General features: G+C 35.9%; 1 protein-coding gene across 27 annotated transcripts in view; it reads right to left on the bottom strand.

Annotated features, from left to right (window-relative positions):
* LOC147832798 (uncharacterized) overlaps positions 1-19,119 on the bottom strand; it is a 273,558-nt gene that overhangs the window by 211,163 nt on the left and 43,276 nt on the right. For all 27 annotated transcript variants that reach the window (XR_015514860.1, XR_015514862.1, XR_015514861.1 and 24 more), the window contains exon 2: positions 4,675-4,898. Coding sequence is in view for 5 of the 27 variants with exons in the window: in XM_087293113.1 (XP_087149239.1) it covers positions 4,675-4,796 (122 nt within the window). In the remaining 22 variants the exon portion in view is untranslated. The remainder of the gene's footprint in view (positions 1-4,674; positions 4,899-19,119) is intronic.

The following is a 19,119-nucleotide window of genomic DNA, read 5'->3' as shown; positions in this document are numbered from 1 at the left end:
ATAATTAGGGATGTAGCTGAATATAAAAAATTTTAAAAATTCGGCAATTACCTCGGGTTTTTGTGCATTTTCGGTGTAGGAGTGGGGAAAAATTATTACAATTATTATTGTTAAACAATGGTTTATTAAATAAATTATGGCTCTGTCTTTACTAAAGTGTGATGAACTGCAATTAGCAACAGACACTATTATTGTACACTATTAAATTCAACTGCTTTTTATTTTTAGATTTAACGTTAACAAAATTGTAGACAAACCTGTCAGTTGCAAAAAATTAGTTGTTAAATTTAGGGCTATGCAATATGATGATTTATACTGCATGTAAAAAAAAAATACAAATAATTTCATATCATGCTCTATCTTTTATTCCATGGTGTCACAAAATACATTGTTTATAGTAACACTATGTCATTGTTTATATGAGCGTAATATTACACGCCATTACGGGGATGCAGTCAAACATGAATAACAGCATTGAGAGAAAGTTGCAATATGAAGAGTACAATGTTCAAATTTTGCATTTCATTTTCCTATCAATATGATCCTATTAATACCTAAATATGTTGTTATTTATATTTCTTTGATATTTCTAGACTTTTACCTATTATTTATTAACTATTAATTGATTTAATGTACATAAATGGTTCTAAATAGTGATATTTCAGTTGAAGTCAGAATTATTAGCCTGTTTATTTTTGTTTCCCCAATTTCTGTTTAACGGAGAGAAGATATTTTTCAATACATTTCTAAACATAATAGTTTGATAACTCGTCACTAATAACTGATTTATTTTATCTTTGCGTTGTATGACAGTAAATAATACTTTACTAAATATTTTTCAGGACACTTCTATACACCTTAAAGTGACATTTAAAGGCTTAACTAGGTTAATTAGGTTAACTATACAGGTTAGGGCAATTAGGCAAGTTATTGTATAACAATGGTTTGCTCTGTAGACTATCGAAAAAAATATATAGCTTAAAGGGGCTAATGATTTTGTCCTTAAAATGGTTTTTTAAAACAAATTAAAAACTGCTTTTATTCTAGCTGAAATAAAACAAACTTTTTAACAGACTTTCTCCAGAAGAAAAAATAATTAATACATTTTTTAAATAAATAAAAAAATATTATCAGACACACTGTGAACATTTCCTTGCTCTGTTATACATCATTTGGGAAATATTTAAAAATGAAAAAAATATATATATATTCAAAGGGGGTTAATAATTCTGACTTGTATAAACTGTATATCATTATAAGGATTTGAGATGAGCCCCAGTTGAATTAATTATAGTGGTCATAATTATAAAAGAACAACAAAATATACAAGAAAATTAACGAATATAGGGGTTAATACAGCACATATAATGAGCAAAGATTTTGCTTTTGTGGTAGAAAAATGTGGGAAAAAACAACATTAACTCTTGGTAATAAATTTTCTTTTTTGCTTGACAGCGATTAATTTTTTTTAATGCGATTAATCGTGTGGTTGTCTGCCATTAATCACATTATGCACAAAAATAATATCAATAATGATTTTAAAAAAAGTGTATTAAGCAACAAGTACACACAACATTACCATAACATTTTAGCAGTGAAAATATTTATAATACTTGTATTATATATAATAAAATGTTTATAATACTTTTCTTATATACTTAAACAAAAAAAGTGTAAATCTATTTAAAGAGCCCATATTATACGTGAAATAGGGTCATATCTTGGTTGTAAGGGTCTCCAACAACAGTTTAATATACATGCAATTTCAAAAAACACTTTCATGGTCTTATAATCTGCATTTATTTTTACCTAATTATCCCAGCGACTCCTGTATGAATCGTCCAGTGATTCATTTGTTCCAAAAACCCTCCTTAGCGCGAAGCTAATCTGGGCTGATTGGACCGATGACAGTCTGTTGCGATTGGTCGACTGCCTTCAGTCAGAGAGTGAAATGCTCAATAGCTAAAATCAGCAATATAAAAGTAATCACAGAGCATACACGCTCGATAGTGTAGGCGTGGATTTTAGCTGCCAGTGGGTGAATGTAAATACAGACTATGGACTTGAAAATTCAGACGACTAACTATTTTACTGAGCAAAAACTCCAAAAACAGTTGAGGAGATCTTGTAGCTTGTTTCACTCTGCTCTTTTCACAGACACACACACATATTGCGCACACACACACACACACACTTAACTCTGCTCCGGACGACAAAGCGCGCACACACACACACACAAACACACACACGACCGGACGACAGCGCGTGCACACGCACACACACACATACACTACTCCTCCTCCACGGAGCTCCGTAAACAAAGCAGCACACGTCGCGTTTTAAACGTGGCTTTGCACCCGATATGAGAATAAAGCGAGTTAACCTGATACAGTACAGGCAGTTACAAGTAACAAATTACAACTAAATACATTTGCAAGCTAGAGTAAACGAGGCAACTTTAATCGCACGTACTTACACTTAAGAAATGGAGGAAGAGACCCATCCTGACGTCCATCAGTAAGTTACTCTTTACTGATCCTTCCTTTAACAAACGCCGATGAAGTATTCTTTGTAGCATGTAGTTTGCAGAAGTTTCCAGTAGTTTCCAACTGCTTGGCTATAATGCTGAGGTTTCATCTTTGGGTAGACTCAATAATATCCAGCAGTGTGACTTCAATTGACCGCCATGTTTGTGTGTGTGTGTGTGTGTGTGTGTGTGTGTGTGTGTGTCTGGGTTTCTATGTCAGAGGGCGGGGCCGCAGGTTTGAAATCTCCCGGGTTTGCACGTGCACGTGAATAACTTGGTTTCGTTCGTACGTCATGGCGAAACACCTAATGACTCGGTATCAAGGCGACTCGTTTGAAGCACATTAAGTCGACTCTTTTATAGATGAATCAACAGTTTTAAACACTGTACACTAACAGATTTAAGCCTTAGCTGGATATTTTACTTCACTTAGAGCTGTGTTACAAACTACATGGAAGGGCATTTTCAAAAACCCATAATATGGGCTCTTTAAATTTAATTTGCCAGGATCCATTGCCAGGACACAAAATTTTGTCTAGTTTGTAATAGAAACAAAGCAAAGCTCGTTCATAACATTATAATGGGACACTTGCAAGCAACAGCAGTTAACTTTCAGAAATATGTTTTTTTTCTGAACAGGTAAAAACAAAAACCTTTCATTTTATCAAGAAACAACAAACAGTCTATTCTGTAACAGGTGGGCCATTTTTAGGCCCGCCACAAATGCTCTCATTGGTTGAGAAGTGTGATGATGCCTGTACCAAGTCTATACTAAGCCAGGGTATATGCAGCAATCCTAAAGGTAATTTCAATACCTTTTAAGACTTTAAGACCTTCTCAGAATATTTTAAGACCTCATCACCACTTCAAGCTCTAATCAGTATCAGACCTTTAACTTAATAAACACTTGTTAATAAACAGTTGTAGTCAGGGGCGGAACAACCAGGAGGGACGAGGGGGTATGCCCCCCTCACTTTTAGAGGCAGACCATTTAGAAACAGGTGATTACGAATGTAAACTTTTGGACTACCATGATCCAGTTACTATGACCATTTATGTGAAGCTGCTTTGACACATTCTACATTGTAAAAGCGCTATACAAATAAAGCTGAATTGAATTGAATTGAATACTGCCAATTGTGCGGTTGTTTTCAGTGGCAGGCTTTAGCCATGGTTTTAACTCGTCTTCCTCCAACCAGGAGAACGCAAACTTACATTTTTCCATTTTGCCGTCTGTTTCGCTCTATGGCTTTGCAATAAAGTATGTGGACAACGTCACATCACCTTCCCATGTTTGTCACAATTTACGGGACATTAACCGGACGGAGATGCCCCAGCCTGAACCAATCACATGGATTGGCCATGCCGTTTTTAATAATAGAAGGAAAATAAATATATTTATGGTTTTTTGGAGTCAGACACTTTGGACCCTGCTTGAACAAAATTTAAGGCACAATTTAAACTTTAATACCTTTTGAGGGCCTTAATTTTTCCATAATTGATTTATCAACTTTTAATAATTTTTAAGACCCCGAGGACACCCTGTAATCACCCAACAACCTCTTGTGACCTACAGTATGACTTCCTGGTATGTGTATTTAGAGCCAGTGAACAACGAAGCTTCAAAATATTCTAAACTAAACAACAGCTGTGTTAATGCACAATAAAATTATTGTTTTATTAATTAATCTGTTTAATAACATATTGTTTTTGCCCAGCATAAAATTTTATATATGAATTTTAAATTACATTTCCAAGTCAAATAATTTGTACACTAAAGATCAAAATTGTTCCATCTGCACTGCATTCTGGGAAACCATTTATGTCACATTATTTTATAAACTATTTCATGAGTCATTTCCATCTCTCTTTTCTATTCCATTTCAAACGACTGAAGGATGAATTATCCCCCAAAACCCTTTGCATGTTATCAATATGTGTATGCGATACTGCAAGCAGCCAAGGTGAGTTCAGTGGTAAATGCAATTCTCCCTCTTCCTTTGGGAGAGGAGGTGATAATGGAGGTGGATAGTGCGGCCCAAATCACAGATTACAGCTGAATGTATGAGAGGGTCTTTTTCTCCTCGTCTTCTCTCATAGACTAGAAAGATATGTAGCGGCAGAAAGATCAAGGCCACCACACTTACCAGAGTGTGTTATCGTCTCCGTGCATCTCCGAGCTGTGGAGTGGATGGGGGGGGGGGGGAGAAAACTGTAGCGGAGTGTTCCCTGGGGATCCTGCCTGAAGGGGTGCGAATGCAGCTATCATGTTCGTCCAATTCCCCCAATCGCTTCAAACATTATCCGCCCATCACTTTTGGTTTACTGCAGTTGTATTTAAGAAGCATATTCTTGAATGGCAACAGCAAACCTACAGAAGAAAGAACAATTTAATGATGTGTTCTGATGTAACTGTAAAGAGTAGTTTGTGGCATTTAGACAAATAAAAGCAGGGCTCGAAATTGCAACCATTTTGGTCGCATATGCGCCCGAAAATTAATCTGTGTGACCTCATAATATATTTGGGCGCATTAGTGCGACTGCAGATAATGGTTGTAGTGCGACCTTTTTTGATTTTTTGTAAAAAAAACGTGCTGAATCGCTCTTCCCTGCCGATTTATTGGTTCATATTAGATGTCATTCACTCAAGGTATTCCGCTGTCAGATGACAGGGAAGGAGCTTTTATGACCACAGGAAATACAAACAGCTTAAGAGTAAAAACTTAAAGCACACAGGTTTGCAAACCCCACCTAAAGTTGAGGCGCAGATGAAAGCGATCATGACACGTCACGTGGTGAATAATGATCCGCCAGCTGAGATCAATCGAGTACGCGCTTCTTGGAGAAGGCGCCCAAATCTCCATGCGTTGCATTCACTGCGTGTTCAGCGCAAATGTCCACTAAATGTCAAATCTAATACTGTACACAGATAGTTGTTTCTGGTTTTTGTCAGTCCTATTGATGTTGTTTTAAAATACAATAAATCCCCTAAAAACAATTTGCAGCGGTGCTCATTCATTTTTGGTGGGTGCTGCTAAATTTTTTCTGGTGCTCCTAAAAATTTGAAGTTGGGAGCACTGGTGCTACCAAGTAAAAAAGTTATTTTCAAGCCCTGAAAAGGAATACAAAGCTGGATCACAAAAGTAAACATGATTGCTAGTTGTTCCTCATTTCATTTGTTGCGCGAGTGGGCCAGTGTGATGTGTACACTTGGAGTGATCATCTCTGTGGGTTACCCTGCTGTGTATTTCTCTTACAGCATGACTGTGATCTTTGTTCCCAGTTTCAGGGCCATCCTTACCATTTATCCAAATGTCTGTTCACTCCAAGAGTAAAATGAAAAAGTGCAGCCATGAGTCTAAAAAAAAAGTCCCACTCAAAACAAAAGTGACACAAAAACACATGACATTAGGAAAAATACATTATAGATATTTAAATGCCCCATGCAAAATAAAACCCTTTTTTATAATTAATATTAAAGGACGTGTTGCTACTGGAATGACAAAACAAATAGACTGATAGCATTATATGCAAAATTACTACGTTATTTAAATTTATATGGACATTTTTTATAGGGAAATGTTTTTCCATATCATGAAATACTTCAAATTAAAACAATCTTGAAATGAGAATAAAAAGTATAGGCGTGCATTATTTCATCCTTTAGGAACAGAATAAATTGTTTGAAGCTGGATGTTGCTAACAAAATAGAGAAAGAATGACGAATGGATGAAAGCAGGCCAGAAACAAGACATGCTCTGATAGCTCCACCCTAAAGGCATTCCATGTGACCACAAGTGAAGAAAAGTCATTTCAAGGGGGGAGGGAAGGTTATGGTATCTATAATGATAATAAAGCAAATTAATTTAGCTAAATAATGAAGTGCACATATTATTTATAACAAGCACTGCTATATACATATAAAATTAGAAGACTCCATTTTAATTTAGTCCTGACATTTAGACCTGCTTTTTTAGCATTTACACTTTTAAATAAAAAAAGGGAATAAATTAAGGTGTACACTACCTGATAAAGGTCTTGTCATCGACCCCAATTGTAAAAGCAACAAATAAAAACGTGTTCTAATTGACCATTTGGAAAATAAGTTAGACTTTTTCATTGTGTCATCTGTTGAACTGCATCCCAATCATCACAAATACTGCAGAAGACCTATTGAACCTGCATGGACCCAAGATTCTTACAGAAATCAGTCAAGTTGAAAGAAAAATCATGGTTTGGGGTTGCATTCAGTATGGGGGCGTGTAAGAGATCTGCAGAGTGGATAGCAACATCAACAGCCTGAGATGTCAAGACATTAGTTCTACCCACTACATTACAAACTAAATAAAAAAGAAGGCAACTTCTTCAGCAGGATAGCGTTTCTTCTTATACTTCAGCCTCTACATTAAAGTCCCTGAAAGCAAAGAAGTTCAAGGTGCTGCAGGATTGGCCAGCCAAGTCACTAGACATGAACATTATTGAGCTTTTCTGGAGTATGAAGAAGGTGGAGGCATTGAGGATGAATCTAAATAATCTTAATAAATTCTGGAAGTCCGGCAAAAACACTTTCTTTGCCATTCCAGATGACTTTATTAATAAGTGATTTGAGTCATTGCAGTGATGTATGGATGCAGTCCTCTAAGCTCATGGGAGTCAAACACAATATTAATTATTTTTTCACTGACCTTATATTCTATACTGTACATTACTGTTAAATGACAAAAGTTTTGTCTAAGCAAAGTCAGACCTTATTGTCTTTATTAAATCATTAACAATCATGGCATGATCACATTTTGTTAAAATTATTGTGATCTGAGGCCTTTGCCTTTCATAGAAGCCACTTTTGATACCAAATGATCAACTAGAAGTCAAATTATTATTTGGTGTTCGCAAAAATTGGATAGGTGATAGGACTTTTGTCAGGCAGTGTTTGTCACAATACATTTAGCTGTATGCTGTGTTATACTGTATGTGCTCACTTATGACAGTAATTTTATCATCTTAACAACTCAAACAGAAATGTGTAAAGGTGTCAAAACAGCAGCAGGAATTACTTTGTTGCACTCAAATAAACATCTGCTACAAGAAGATGCAATTCTGACATCTGTATTGAATGACAATAATAATCACCGCAACTATGATGTGAAAAGAGGCTTGTTTGAGTTTTCAATTCTGTTTTTGGTTCATTGAGTTTGTATGGAAGAGTTTGTTTGGTGTAAACCAATGTTTGGATGGCAGTTTTCACACTTGCTCAAATGAACCGCACAGTTCAAGTTTATTTTAATCTAACCATACGAGCCAAGTGTGAACACACATTCAACTCATTACAAACAACAGTAAAGACAATTAGAGTGTTACAAAAGATTGAAAACATTTTCTGAAGAGTTTGCCTTCACATGATGTGTTAGTTTGTGAAAATGTTAACATGAATAAAGTCTTAATGTAAGTCCCATTGCAGATGATTTCAAAGTTTATTTGATTGCCAAGTAGTAAGATGTAAGGACTTCACCAAAGATAAACAATGCTTTCAATGTTTTAGTAAGCAAAGTCACAGAAGAGAAGCAACAACAGATGCCTAATATCTAATCACACATTTAGCAGAGTGCGTAGATCCAAGAAAACATGAAGCCAGCAGAAATAAAATATGCACATGGTTATATGCAGGCCTTACACCTCCTCAAAAAATATTTCATTTAGTGCTTCATTAGAGGTCATAAGAAACAAGTGTAATGGGTGTATGCCACCATGAAGCTTAAGACCTTCTGAAACAGCATTGAATAAGATGTACTGTAAGCCCTGCATATACTGTAATTGTGTTTCAGTAGAAGTTCAGTGATACTAGTGCTCACAAAGGCTGTAAGAGGTTTATTAAGCAAATCATTGTATTATTGTCCTTCAAAAAATCTTTATGGGTGATTTCATTTTCTTCCTCTTGGCAAAGTCATCCCAGCTTGTCAGAGATGTTTACTGTGAAGCAAAAAGTGATCCACATTGTTTTGATTGCCTTATGGCTCTCAAATCTGCTTTTTCACTAAGTCTACACAACTGCAGGATGGTTAAAAGCCTCAAGCTTGTAAAGAGATTAGTAAAGATGTGCTTGTCTGTGTACTGTGTGTTCTACTTTATTTGGTTTTGATTAGTGTAAGGACAGAATAGGACTAATTTGTTAAGTAAGAAGCAATGCCAGATTCATTTAAAAATATCACCACACATCATGATAAATCTGCCATTGGAGACAACCTACTCAATTTTACTTATTTCTTTATATAGTAAAGCAGTTGTGGAGCTTTTTCCTTGGATAGACCTAAAGCATGTCTAGTGCCATTTTACCAGCTGAGCTCATCAGACATCGATGCACTTAATATGAACTGGAGAATGATAATGGACATATGCTCACAAAATTCTCTCAAAAGTTCTTTGCATCTATTTAACATCCATGAAACATTTGCACTTGCATAAAAAGCTCTTTATAGTGGAGGAAAAAGGTTCTTTAGATTATAAAAAGTTCTTTACTCAAATGATAATAAAACAAAATCAAGCAAGGCTGAATAGCAAAATGCCCTATGAACATTTATTTAAAAAAAAAAAAAACATTAGAAAATAAATTAAAATCACATACTGTACAAGTCACAAGAGTTTTCCGCTAAAATAAACACTGGAGGCAGTAAAACACCCATAACTTTATTGGAGAGGTTATGAGTTAAAAAAGATTCTCCTTCTGCATGGAAGACTTTTTGAAACACTTTTATCCCAAAGTAAAACATTTTAATTTTGCATACAGAATTATTATGCAGAGTGTTTCAGCTCTATCCAGTGGCGGTTCTGGCACCCTGGGCGAACCACTCCATAAGCCCAAACAGAATTGGGATCGTTAAAATATATAAAATTATTATTCAAATTATTATTATACAACTATTATTCTAACCAAATAACAGAAATAAATCCTAAATGTAACTGCTAAACAATATAAAAACAAAATAGAGCGATATGCTAGAATTATTTTGCGTGAATATTAATTATTTCTATAAAATACAAAAAATGTTGTATAGAATCATCCCTCATTATCCCTCCTTTCTGCTTCATAGTAAAAAGATCATCATCATATTATTTAAACTTCAAGTTTTTTCAACTTGCAAAACTCACTGTGTTTCTACACCTTGTGTCATAAAAGTCTCATAAAATGATGTTTCTCTCGTTTTACAGCGCATGAGTGGCTCATATTTTATTGACGTGCATGTAAACAACAGGTATTCACATGATTCATGCTGGACAGTGGACAGGTTTTTTCAGCATATATGTCAGTTTGCTTTTACCAGCGTTGTTTCGCTTGCACACAGAGAATAACAAACTTATTTGTGCAAAAGAAAACAAATGTGAATGGCCCCTATAACATCTTTATTCTGGAATTACCACCCTAAGTTAAGACACTTGCATAAAGTAAATCCTATCTCAAAGCTTACTGGGGAACAGATGATTTTTACTGGGGCACTTTTTTGCTTTTTTGTATCAACTCGCCATGCAAGAAGCCGCACTGGGCAATCACCCATATTGCCCATGCCTAAATCCACCACTGGCTCTAACAAACAAGCTCAAGTCATTAAGAAATGAAAAATAGTTAATATATATTATTTATATACATATATATGTAGGTGTTATACAATATGATATTAATGTTTTATTTGTAATAGTATGAATCAAAAACCTTTCACATTGTACCTGCTGTGATGAACCGTCACAATAAATTATAGCAACTATCACATTTATCAATTTCTAAAACAACTGAACATTTCACTTTAAACTGCCAAGGTAGGAAGCAAGGTAATATATTTTGTTGTAAAAACATGTTGTATATATTAAAACTTATTTTTTAAAACTTTGGTTGAAATGTAATGTTTTTAAAGCCTTTTCATTAAAAGCTTTGCTGTGCTAAGCCCCTTTTGAAAACATTATTTTTAAAAATGCAGGTTGCAAAACAAAGCACTGGTAATTTCCTGCAATCTCCTTTCTCTCATACAGGATCTATCATTTTTTGTCCCTTTAACATCTGTTTCTGTTGTACCGCATTTTCTTTTCTTCCTTTCATTTTTCCTTCATGGGCAACAGATGACAACCAGGCAGTTGATAGACCTGATCTCCAGGTTTGACCTTCTAAGAGGCTGTGCAATTCCGCCTGTCTCCTTCCCAATCCCTCCCACCAGCCACTCTCTTACTCTGTGCTAAGTGATGGAGATGCGGCTTCATTGAAAATGACGTCTTAAAGAGCTAGAAAAAGGTTACAGTGGCTGACTTCATGACACGGGTACATTATTTATATCCAACTTCCCCACAGTGCCTTGGTCACCTAATTGGTGAAATGAAGGATTTTTATATATCCAAAAAGCCAGTAGCACACACAAACACTACAAGCATCCCGCCCCAAAATTAAAAAATATATGTTTAAAAATGTATTTATCTTGGTCAGAGCTTTCCCTAAACATATGTCAATCTATAGAATGATAAAAATAACCAAAAGCTATTCATTTCTTTAAATAAAAAAAAAACTGCTCTATTGCCTTAAAACCAAAATTCTGTCCCATTCAAGGATACTAACCTTAAGTTCTAAATTAGCTCCATTCATTGTAATTCACTCCTTGGCTTTGGTTCAGTAGATATGAGCTTGTTTAACAGCCTCTACAGGATATCGTACTGTTATTAAAGATGAAAACCTCTCTAGGGAGGAATCGGCTGTAAAGCCATCATGCAGAGCTGAAGGAGTGCGAACACAAGGCCAAGACCACGCCGCTCTGAACAGATTATCCCTCTACACCTTTCAATCTATTCCACACCTCCATTTCTTCCATTCACGCCATTCTCTGGAGGACGGCTTTTTAAATAAATGAGATTCAGTCAATCAGGGATGTTATATGCAATGCATTTATAATGTTAGCTTACACAAATGAACATAGTTGGACATGTATAACTTTACAATCGGTGTCTATCAGCAACAGCGATAACATAATTTTATGCTTTTATTTCTTTGTAAAACTAAGTACGCTTACTTTTAAAAATATACTTGTGACAGAACTATATAACTTTAAACAAATAAAATTAAGCACAAACTGGTTTTTAAAATGAAATACACTTTTCAGTTTACAGTATTAAATTTGTATGGCTGCACTTTAAACTTTTATTGCAGTGTAAAACTAAATGTCAGATAAAATGTATGCATGTAAAAAATGTTAGATAATAAATATACTCCATAAAATAAAAGAATTCATACACACCCAAGTAGGGCTGCACAATATATGGTTTTAGTATCGATATCAGTGTGTGCGCATTTACAGTAGTCACATTACAGGATTTGCAATGTAGAGTCAGGGTTATAGCTGACCAGTAAGCACAGTTGAAAAACACGTAATTAATAGTTACATTTTGCAGTGACTCCACAATCTTACCAAACTTTTCTGCATCTGCACTCTTTTCTAAAGCCCATGTTAGCATTTTAAGTCAGTTCAAGCATTTGGGCATTATGGATTATAATTTTTGCAACTTTTAAGAAGGATCAATTGTATTTATGTATATACGATTTTACATTTGACTATACAGCTTGTGTACCCGAATACTGCTAGAATCCCAGAAAACTATAAAAGCACTGTTTATTCTACTTCTATTTCTGCTCTACTGTACTTATCGGTGCTTGTAACTGGTTTATTATAGTTTCTGCCAATGCTCTATAAAATGATCCTAATTACTCTAAAATAATGATTTTTTTCACCCAAATAATTCCATTCAAGTAACCTGATGATAATATATACAGTACGCAATGTGCATCACGAAAAAAAAAATTTGGAATGTCAGTTTTTTCCAAATTTTGTGCAGCTCTTGACCCAATTATCAAATCAGTACTTTGTATGCAAGTCCAGGTAACAGAATTGGTATTGGGAAAAGAAAGGAGGTATCGGAATATCTCTGATAAAGTTGAAATTTATTAACATACTGGTTTTGATTGCAATATTGCATCACTATATCCATCCATCCATCCATCCATCCATCCACAGTATCCATCTATCTACAGTATCTATCTGTCCATCTATCCATCTACAGTATCTATCTATCCATCCATCTATCCATCCATCCATCCATCCGGGCCGGGTTGATAGACAATTATATTGAATCGCAATCAAATTTATGTCAATAATAATAATAGGTTATGGAAATTTTTCACTCAATATTGATCTAAGAGCCAATCACGCAGCAGACATATGCACAACAGGATTCTGTAATAGTATTAATATTAGAGATATACCACGCTGCCCAGTATTGTTTAGCGAACTCGATTTACTTTCCCGCCAGCAGTATTAGCTGTTAAAACTGTTGCTTATTTCAATGATTTAAAAATATATTTATTTTTACCATTTTAATTAAGAAAAAACATTTAGTTTAAAAATAATTCTGTAAATTTTTATTTTTAGAAAACATTACATTTTGGTAATTTTTCCGCCAAATAAAATTTGCCCAGTATGCTGCGAAACATATGACCTCTAAATAAATAAGGGTGCTGTGACTTGTACCTATATTTAGCACCCCTATACGAGAGAGCAGCATACCAGTGCTTAGTCACATGGTTGCTTTTGCTTTTTTGAACATAAAAAAATAGTGTAGGCTATTATTTAAATTTACTGAACAAAGGGAGCTGTTTACAATGCGTTACCAGGGCAACTACTGATGCGTTTTGTATAATGTTTCAAAGACCTGTTGCAGCACGACAATGGAAAATGGAACTGTATTCGTGCTATGTGGCCCGGTTAGGCACGGAATGGAACGGTTCAGCATAAAGAACGATTCAGCACAATAGTGGAAAAGCAGCTCAAATTTTTCTGTTATGCAGTTCCTAAGGTATTTGGTATTGACTAAAATATTATTTTAATAAATATATCTGTTAAATGAATCTGTTTTGTTCAAATGCACCGAAATACAGTGCCCAAGCCTAGTTTCCAAAGGGTTTGGTTACATGTGACCGGTCTGTACTGCAGAGGACAGAGCACAGGTGCAAGAAATGTTCCAAATTATAGCTGGCGAGCCCCACAACAAGCCAGAATGAGCCACAACATCTGTCTCTGCTGCTCGGTATCCGACAGATCAGAAGTCAATTAAGGAAAAAAAAAATTTACCATCCCTTCAATGGTAAATCGCCCTCCATTAGGAATAATCATTGCTCAAAGCTTGTGTATGCAGCACTAATTTAGTTTTGTGAGTGTATGTTGAGATGGGAATGGGGGTGAAATAAAGAACAAAGAGAGAGAGAGAGAGAGAGAGAGAGATTTCTTTAAGCAGTAGTTTTCAATAGTCTTGATGGAATCATGTGAACCAAAACATTAAGGATACACGCAAGCCCACAGATCTGCCTTGTGTCTCTCATTACATTACGCTTTTGAAAAAAGGGAGGAGAGTCGTGCTCTGTGCAGCATCGCCCATCTGACAGCCCACAAAAGAAAACATATTTAGATTGAATTAAATTGACAGCCCCTTGACATAAGAACTGATTTACAGGGGACAAGATATCACAGCTCAACCCAATATATAGACTTTAAAGGAAAGCGACAAGCGAAGACAGACAGGAATGTGCTGTTCAAAGATTGGATTTTCTTTTTTTTATATCTACAAAGGAACATGTAAACTCAAACCAAAACACACACACACACACACACACACACAAGCGCTTCTCTGCATTCTCACACACAGCGGCCATGATCAGGTTGCAAGCGTCGTGAGAAAATGAGAAGGGCTGTCAGTCAAACCGAGAAATGATGTGGGATCTGTCAGACCTGCATATACTCAGAAATTGATTGGCAAAACTTTCGTAGGGAAAAAACTACAGCAAACCTTTGCCGAATTTCTCATCTTGAGAACTCGATGAAAGAGCTTGTGGAGAGATATTGTGATCAGAGATTTGTGGGGAAAAGGACAGTGCAGTAAAACGGTTAGTGCATTGACTCATGACCACAGAAAAACCACAGTTTTAGAGAGAAAGAACTTACTTGCAGAATTTTGACATTATCAAACTGCTATAACCTGACTTTGAACAAAATAATGGAGAAAGCCACGGGAGTTTGGTTGCCCAAAAGCATCCCTAACCACAAAACAATTTCCCCCATTATAAACACAGTTGAATGCAAAACAGGCTGGCTGGTTTATTTATTTTAGCTGTAGTTTCCTCAACAATTAAGCGCATTATTGTTTGGGAAGCGCATCCCTTAATTTAATTATCACACACATATTATTATTAAAATCCCATATTTACTGTTATTTATTTGCCCTTTAACTTGGACTGAATCTAGCAAAGACAAAATTAATAGACTAGTTTAATTGGCCTAAGTCAAACAGATCAGCTCAACATAACAAAAAATTTAACAAACAAGTGAATTCAGTTGTTAAATCTATTTTTTTCCATTTATGACTTCTGGCAAAAGTGAATGAAGTCTTTTAATGACCTTGAGAATGTGATCCATGCTTTTATTTAGGAAAGACTTAACTACTGCAACTTTTTGTATGTGGGTATTAGTCAAAATGCCTTGAATAGATTGCAATTAGTCCAAAATGACTTTTGACAGGGACTCGCTAGTATGAGCACCAGGGCTTGACATTAAGGCCCAATCGCAATTCTATTTTTGTACCCCTACCCCTTCCCCTTTCCCCTTCCCCTTGGCCCTTACAACTGAGGGTTAAGGGGAAGGGCCTCAAAATGCACCCCTAAGAATTGGGACAGCCCTCCAGTACCTGCACACGTCATCATATGTCCTCCCGATGTCTTGCTTCATATGAGATCAGACGATCGCGACTGCTGTAGTGATTCCATTTGTGTTATTTTTTGGTATTTATCTTAAGGAAATCCCTAGAGGCATATATTATGTTATCATATTGGTCTAATGTGGCAATAAGATCGTAATACTGTGCATTTAACACAGTGGCCATACTCATCAATGTAAACACACAAAAACAGCATTAACATTATAGCAGACACTGTAAATAGCTCATTCCCAGCCACTACACTTTTTTGACTGGGTATTCGAGTGTCATCGATTGTCAGAATGTTGTAAGACTGCTGTACAGGAGTTATGATTAGGGATTGTAGATCGCGAATAGATCGCAAAATTAAGCGTTTTTTATTTTAGCGTTTTTTTTTTAAAGCATGACGGTAAAACATGAATGTGGTAATGAATATATTAAAATGTGTTTGTTGTAAAAATTCATAATAATAACAAAAAAATACTAATTTGTGAATCTCCTTACTTCCGGGTGCAGCTGTTGCTGGGGTATTCTGAGAATTTTTTTTTACCCCTTGGTTTCAAGTGTGGTCCTGCAAACTCTTCGTTTGAAGGGGTGTATAGCCCTTGCCCTTAGCCCTACGCCTTTAAGCTAAAGAGAAATGGGACACCACTACCCCTTCACGGGCACGCGCAAAACGAGAGGTAGGGGTAAGGGGAAGTTCTAAGGGGTAGAATTGTGATTGGGCCTAATTTTTTTGATCACAAGCCACTGTGGCTATCAGATTTCCAACATTACTAGACACTCGCCATTTTCACTAGTCACAATTTTCTTGTTGGGAAAATATATTTTGCTTAAATTTGACTTTGACATTAGGGGTGTCAAAATTAATCGTTTCTTCGGTGCACCGCGATGCAGAAGTGGACAATTCGGTATCGGCTCAGTAATAATCATAACCGGTTATTACTGACGTCATTTACCTCATATGCGGTCTGTCGCGAGGGAGGCGAACGCGAGTATTTTAGGGATGGGAAGATTAACCGATATGTATCGATACGCGGTCATGCGCGTGAACGATGCGAGTGCATCGGTTGAGCAGCAGAGGATGAATGAAATTTTGGAAGCAAATCGAGATGCATCGGTTTTTGCGAGATGCATCGATTTTTCCGAGATACAGCTTATATTTTTAATATAGAATGTATTTTTTATTTATTAACAAGTGTTGTCAACCTGTTTTTGGCGCATAATTTAATCGACCTACATAAAGTAAGCCTTAGCAACGGATTTGCGGATGTGTACACTTTCACTACAACTCAGTGTATCAGGTGTGCGGATGAAGCTAGTGGTGCGCCCTCAGAAAGCGCGAGAAGCAAAACAAACATATTCCCCACTGAGTTTTAAATCTAAAGTATGGCAAGCAACATTATGGATTTAAGGATGGACGACATGACAGGTAAGATGCAATTTGCAAAATGTGCCGCGCATCTGTAAAATACGCGGGCAGTACGACTAATCTGATATCTCACTTGAAGCGGCGCCACGGTGTTGTTGTGGAAGCATCTTCCAGTGTTTCTGCATCCCCGGCTTTCGCACTGCTTCAACCAGCTCCAAAAGTGGTGAGAAAAGCATTGCAAGTTTTTCTTTCCATGCGCAACAGTTCTGCTCGCTCTACGCCAATAACGAATGCTATTGCATTGTTCATCTGCAAAGATATTCAGCCTAGTGTCACGGAGAACGAAGGTTTTAAACACCTCCTCCTGTTAATTTTTATTTAATTATAATAATAATAATAATATTAATAATAATAATGATAAAAATAATTGGGTGTCACGGTGGCACAGTGGGTAGTTTGACCACCTCACAGCAAGAAGATTGCTGGTTTGTTATATTTTTATTAGCCTGTTGTTTACAGTGACAGTGATGTTTCAAAGCAGCATAACACTGCTAGTTCACAACCTTAAGTTTTGAATATTCAGTGGCAAAATATATCTTTGTAAAACTTGTTTTCATAGTTGAAAAGTTAAATCACAATTCTTGTTGTGCAATGCTAAATTTATTTATGTTGAAAGAGTGCAAATATATACATTTTTTTTAATATATATTGCACTTATACATTCTGTTTATCTTGAAAATACTTAAATAATATGTGCTATATTTTCTAAAATGGCCCTCTACTGTAAACTGACACTCTGGCTCTGAGAGAAGAGCCAGTTTGTAAAAAAAAGTCTTGGTTTTGCTTGGTTTATAAATAATCAAACTCATTCAATGGCACAGCATCCTCTTTCACATCATCTCATAAACTTGATCTAATTAGTTAGTGCTGAAATATCGCATCGTATCGTGATATGGGTGTGAATCGTATCGTGTTGCATCGCAATATGTCACAAATGTATCGCTAATATATCGGATCGTATTCTTTGTATCGAGATGCGTATCGGATCGGCATTATAGCTTAGATGCCCAACCCTAGAGTATTTAGAACACTCGAGTGCACAATTTCACTGTGTGTGTTTGCTGGATCAGTCTTTCACTGACATATAAAACAAAAGCCCCTATTTCACTGTGATTGAGAGAATGAAAGTACTCCATTTCTCTCTCTCTCACACACACACACACAAACACACACAAACACACACAAACACACACAAACACACACAAACACACACATACACACACATACACACACATACACACACTGACCCATTTGACCTGCTGGCGTGACTTCTCCTCTCGGCTGTTTTGCAGCGTTACTTCTGGATACAGAATCGAGCGCGTGTCTGCAGAGTTTTTTCCACCGTGTCTATCATGCATCAGCTGTGATCGTTGCTGCCGCCTGCCGCTTATCAGTGTCACTTATCTGTGAAGAGCACAGCGCGCAAGAGCCAATCGCAACCGTTTTTGTTGAGGGTGTGACCAATCAAAGAGGTGTAAGAGAACTAGACAAGGATCAGAAATTGAGCTGGATGTTTATATTTGTTTATATTATATGCTTAATGCTCGTTTTGTTTAAAGCTACAGTTTATATATCTGACTGTTTGTATTAAATGACAAAATTGTATTAAAAATAATATATAAATATATTCATACATTTTAATACAAGAATTGCTGCTGTGAAAAATATAAAACTGTGTATGAAAAGCACCGTCAATGCACCGTGATGCACCGAAATATCGAATTGAACCGAATCAATGGCATGATAATCGTAACCGAACCGTGAGACTAGTGTAGGTTCACAGCTCTATTTGACATGCTAAATGACTTGATTTAGATATTGTGTTATGTCCACATGCCTTCTCATTCATTTAACTTCGTGTGTGTATTGTGTATTAGCTTGCTCACTGTGCATGAGCAAATGCACTGTCACAATGCAATCAGTTTTTATTTCATGACTTTTCAGGGCTCAAAATTAAGGATTTACCAAATTTATCTCTGACCACACCCAATAAGTATTTCTTAGCCACAAATTTTTAATGTGTAAAAACAAGGAAAATATAGCTGTATAGGTGCACTTTTTAATACAACATAACATTTTTTTTTTTAAATTACATTAAAAATAATTATTATTGTCATATATCTAAAATATGCACAGTAATCCGTCATGGCTAAAACTCCCAGATCACCAGTTAACTCCACATAAATGGAGAGTAATCTGCAATTAAAGCAATGTTATTGTACAAAATTATAATTAAACCATATTAACAAAAATAACTAAGCAAAAGAAATCAGGTGAAACATACCGTGCACACGGTATATGTTAGGCCTGTTAATAATCTATTCCAAGAATGTTTAAAATAAAAGCAGTACAAAAGAATGTGTGTATTTTTTTTTAATCTTGAGGTCTTAAAAGT

The sequence above is a fragment of the Danio rerio genome, chromosome 18, assembly GCF_052040795.2.
Source record: "Danio rerio strain M-AB ecotype USA chromosome 18, GRCz13ab, whole genome shotgun sequence".
Lineage (NCBI taxonomy): Eukaryota > Metazoa > Chordata > Actinopteri > Cypriniformes > Danionidae > Danio > Danio rerio.
This window is presented reverse-complemented; position numbering and strand designations above follow the sequence as displayed.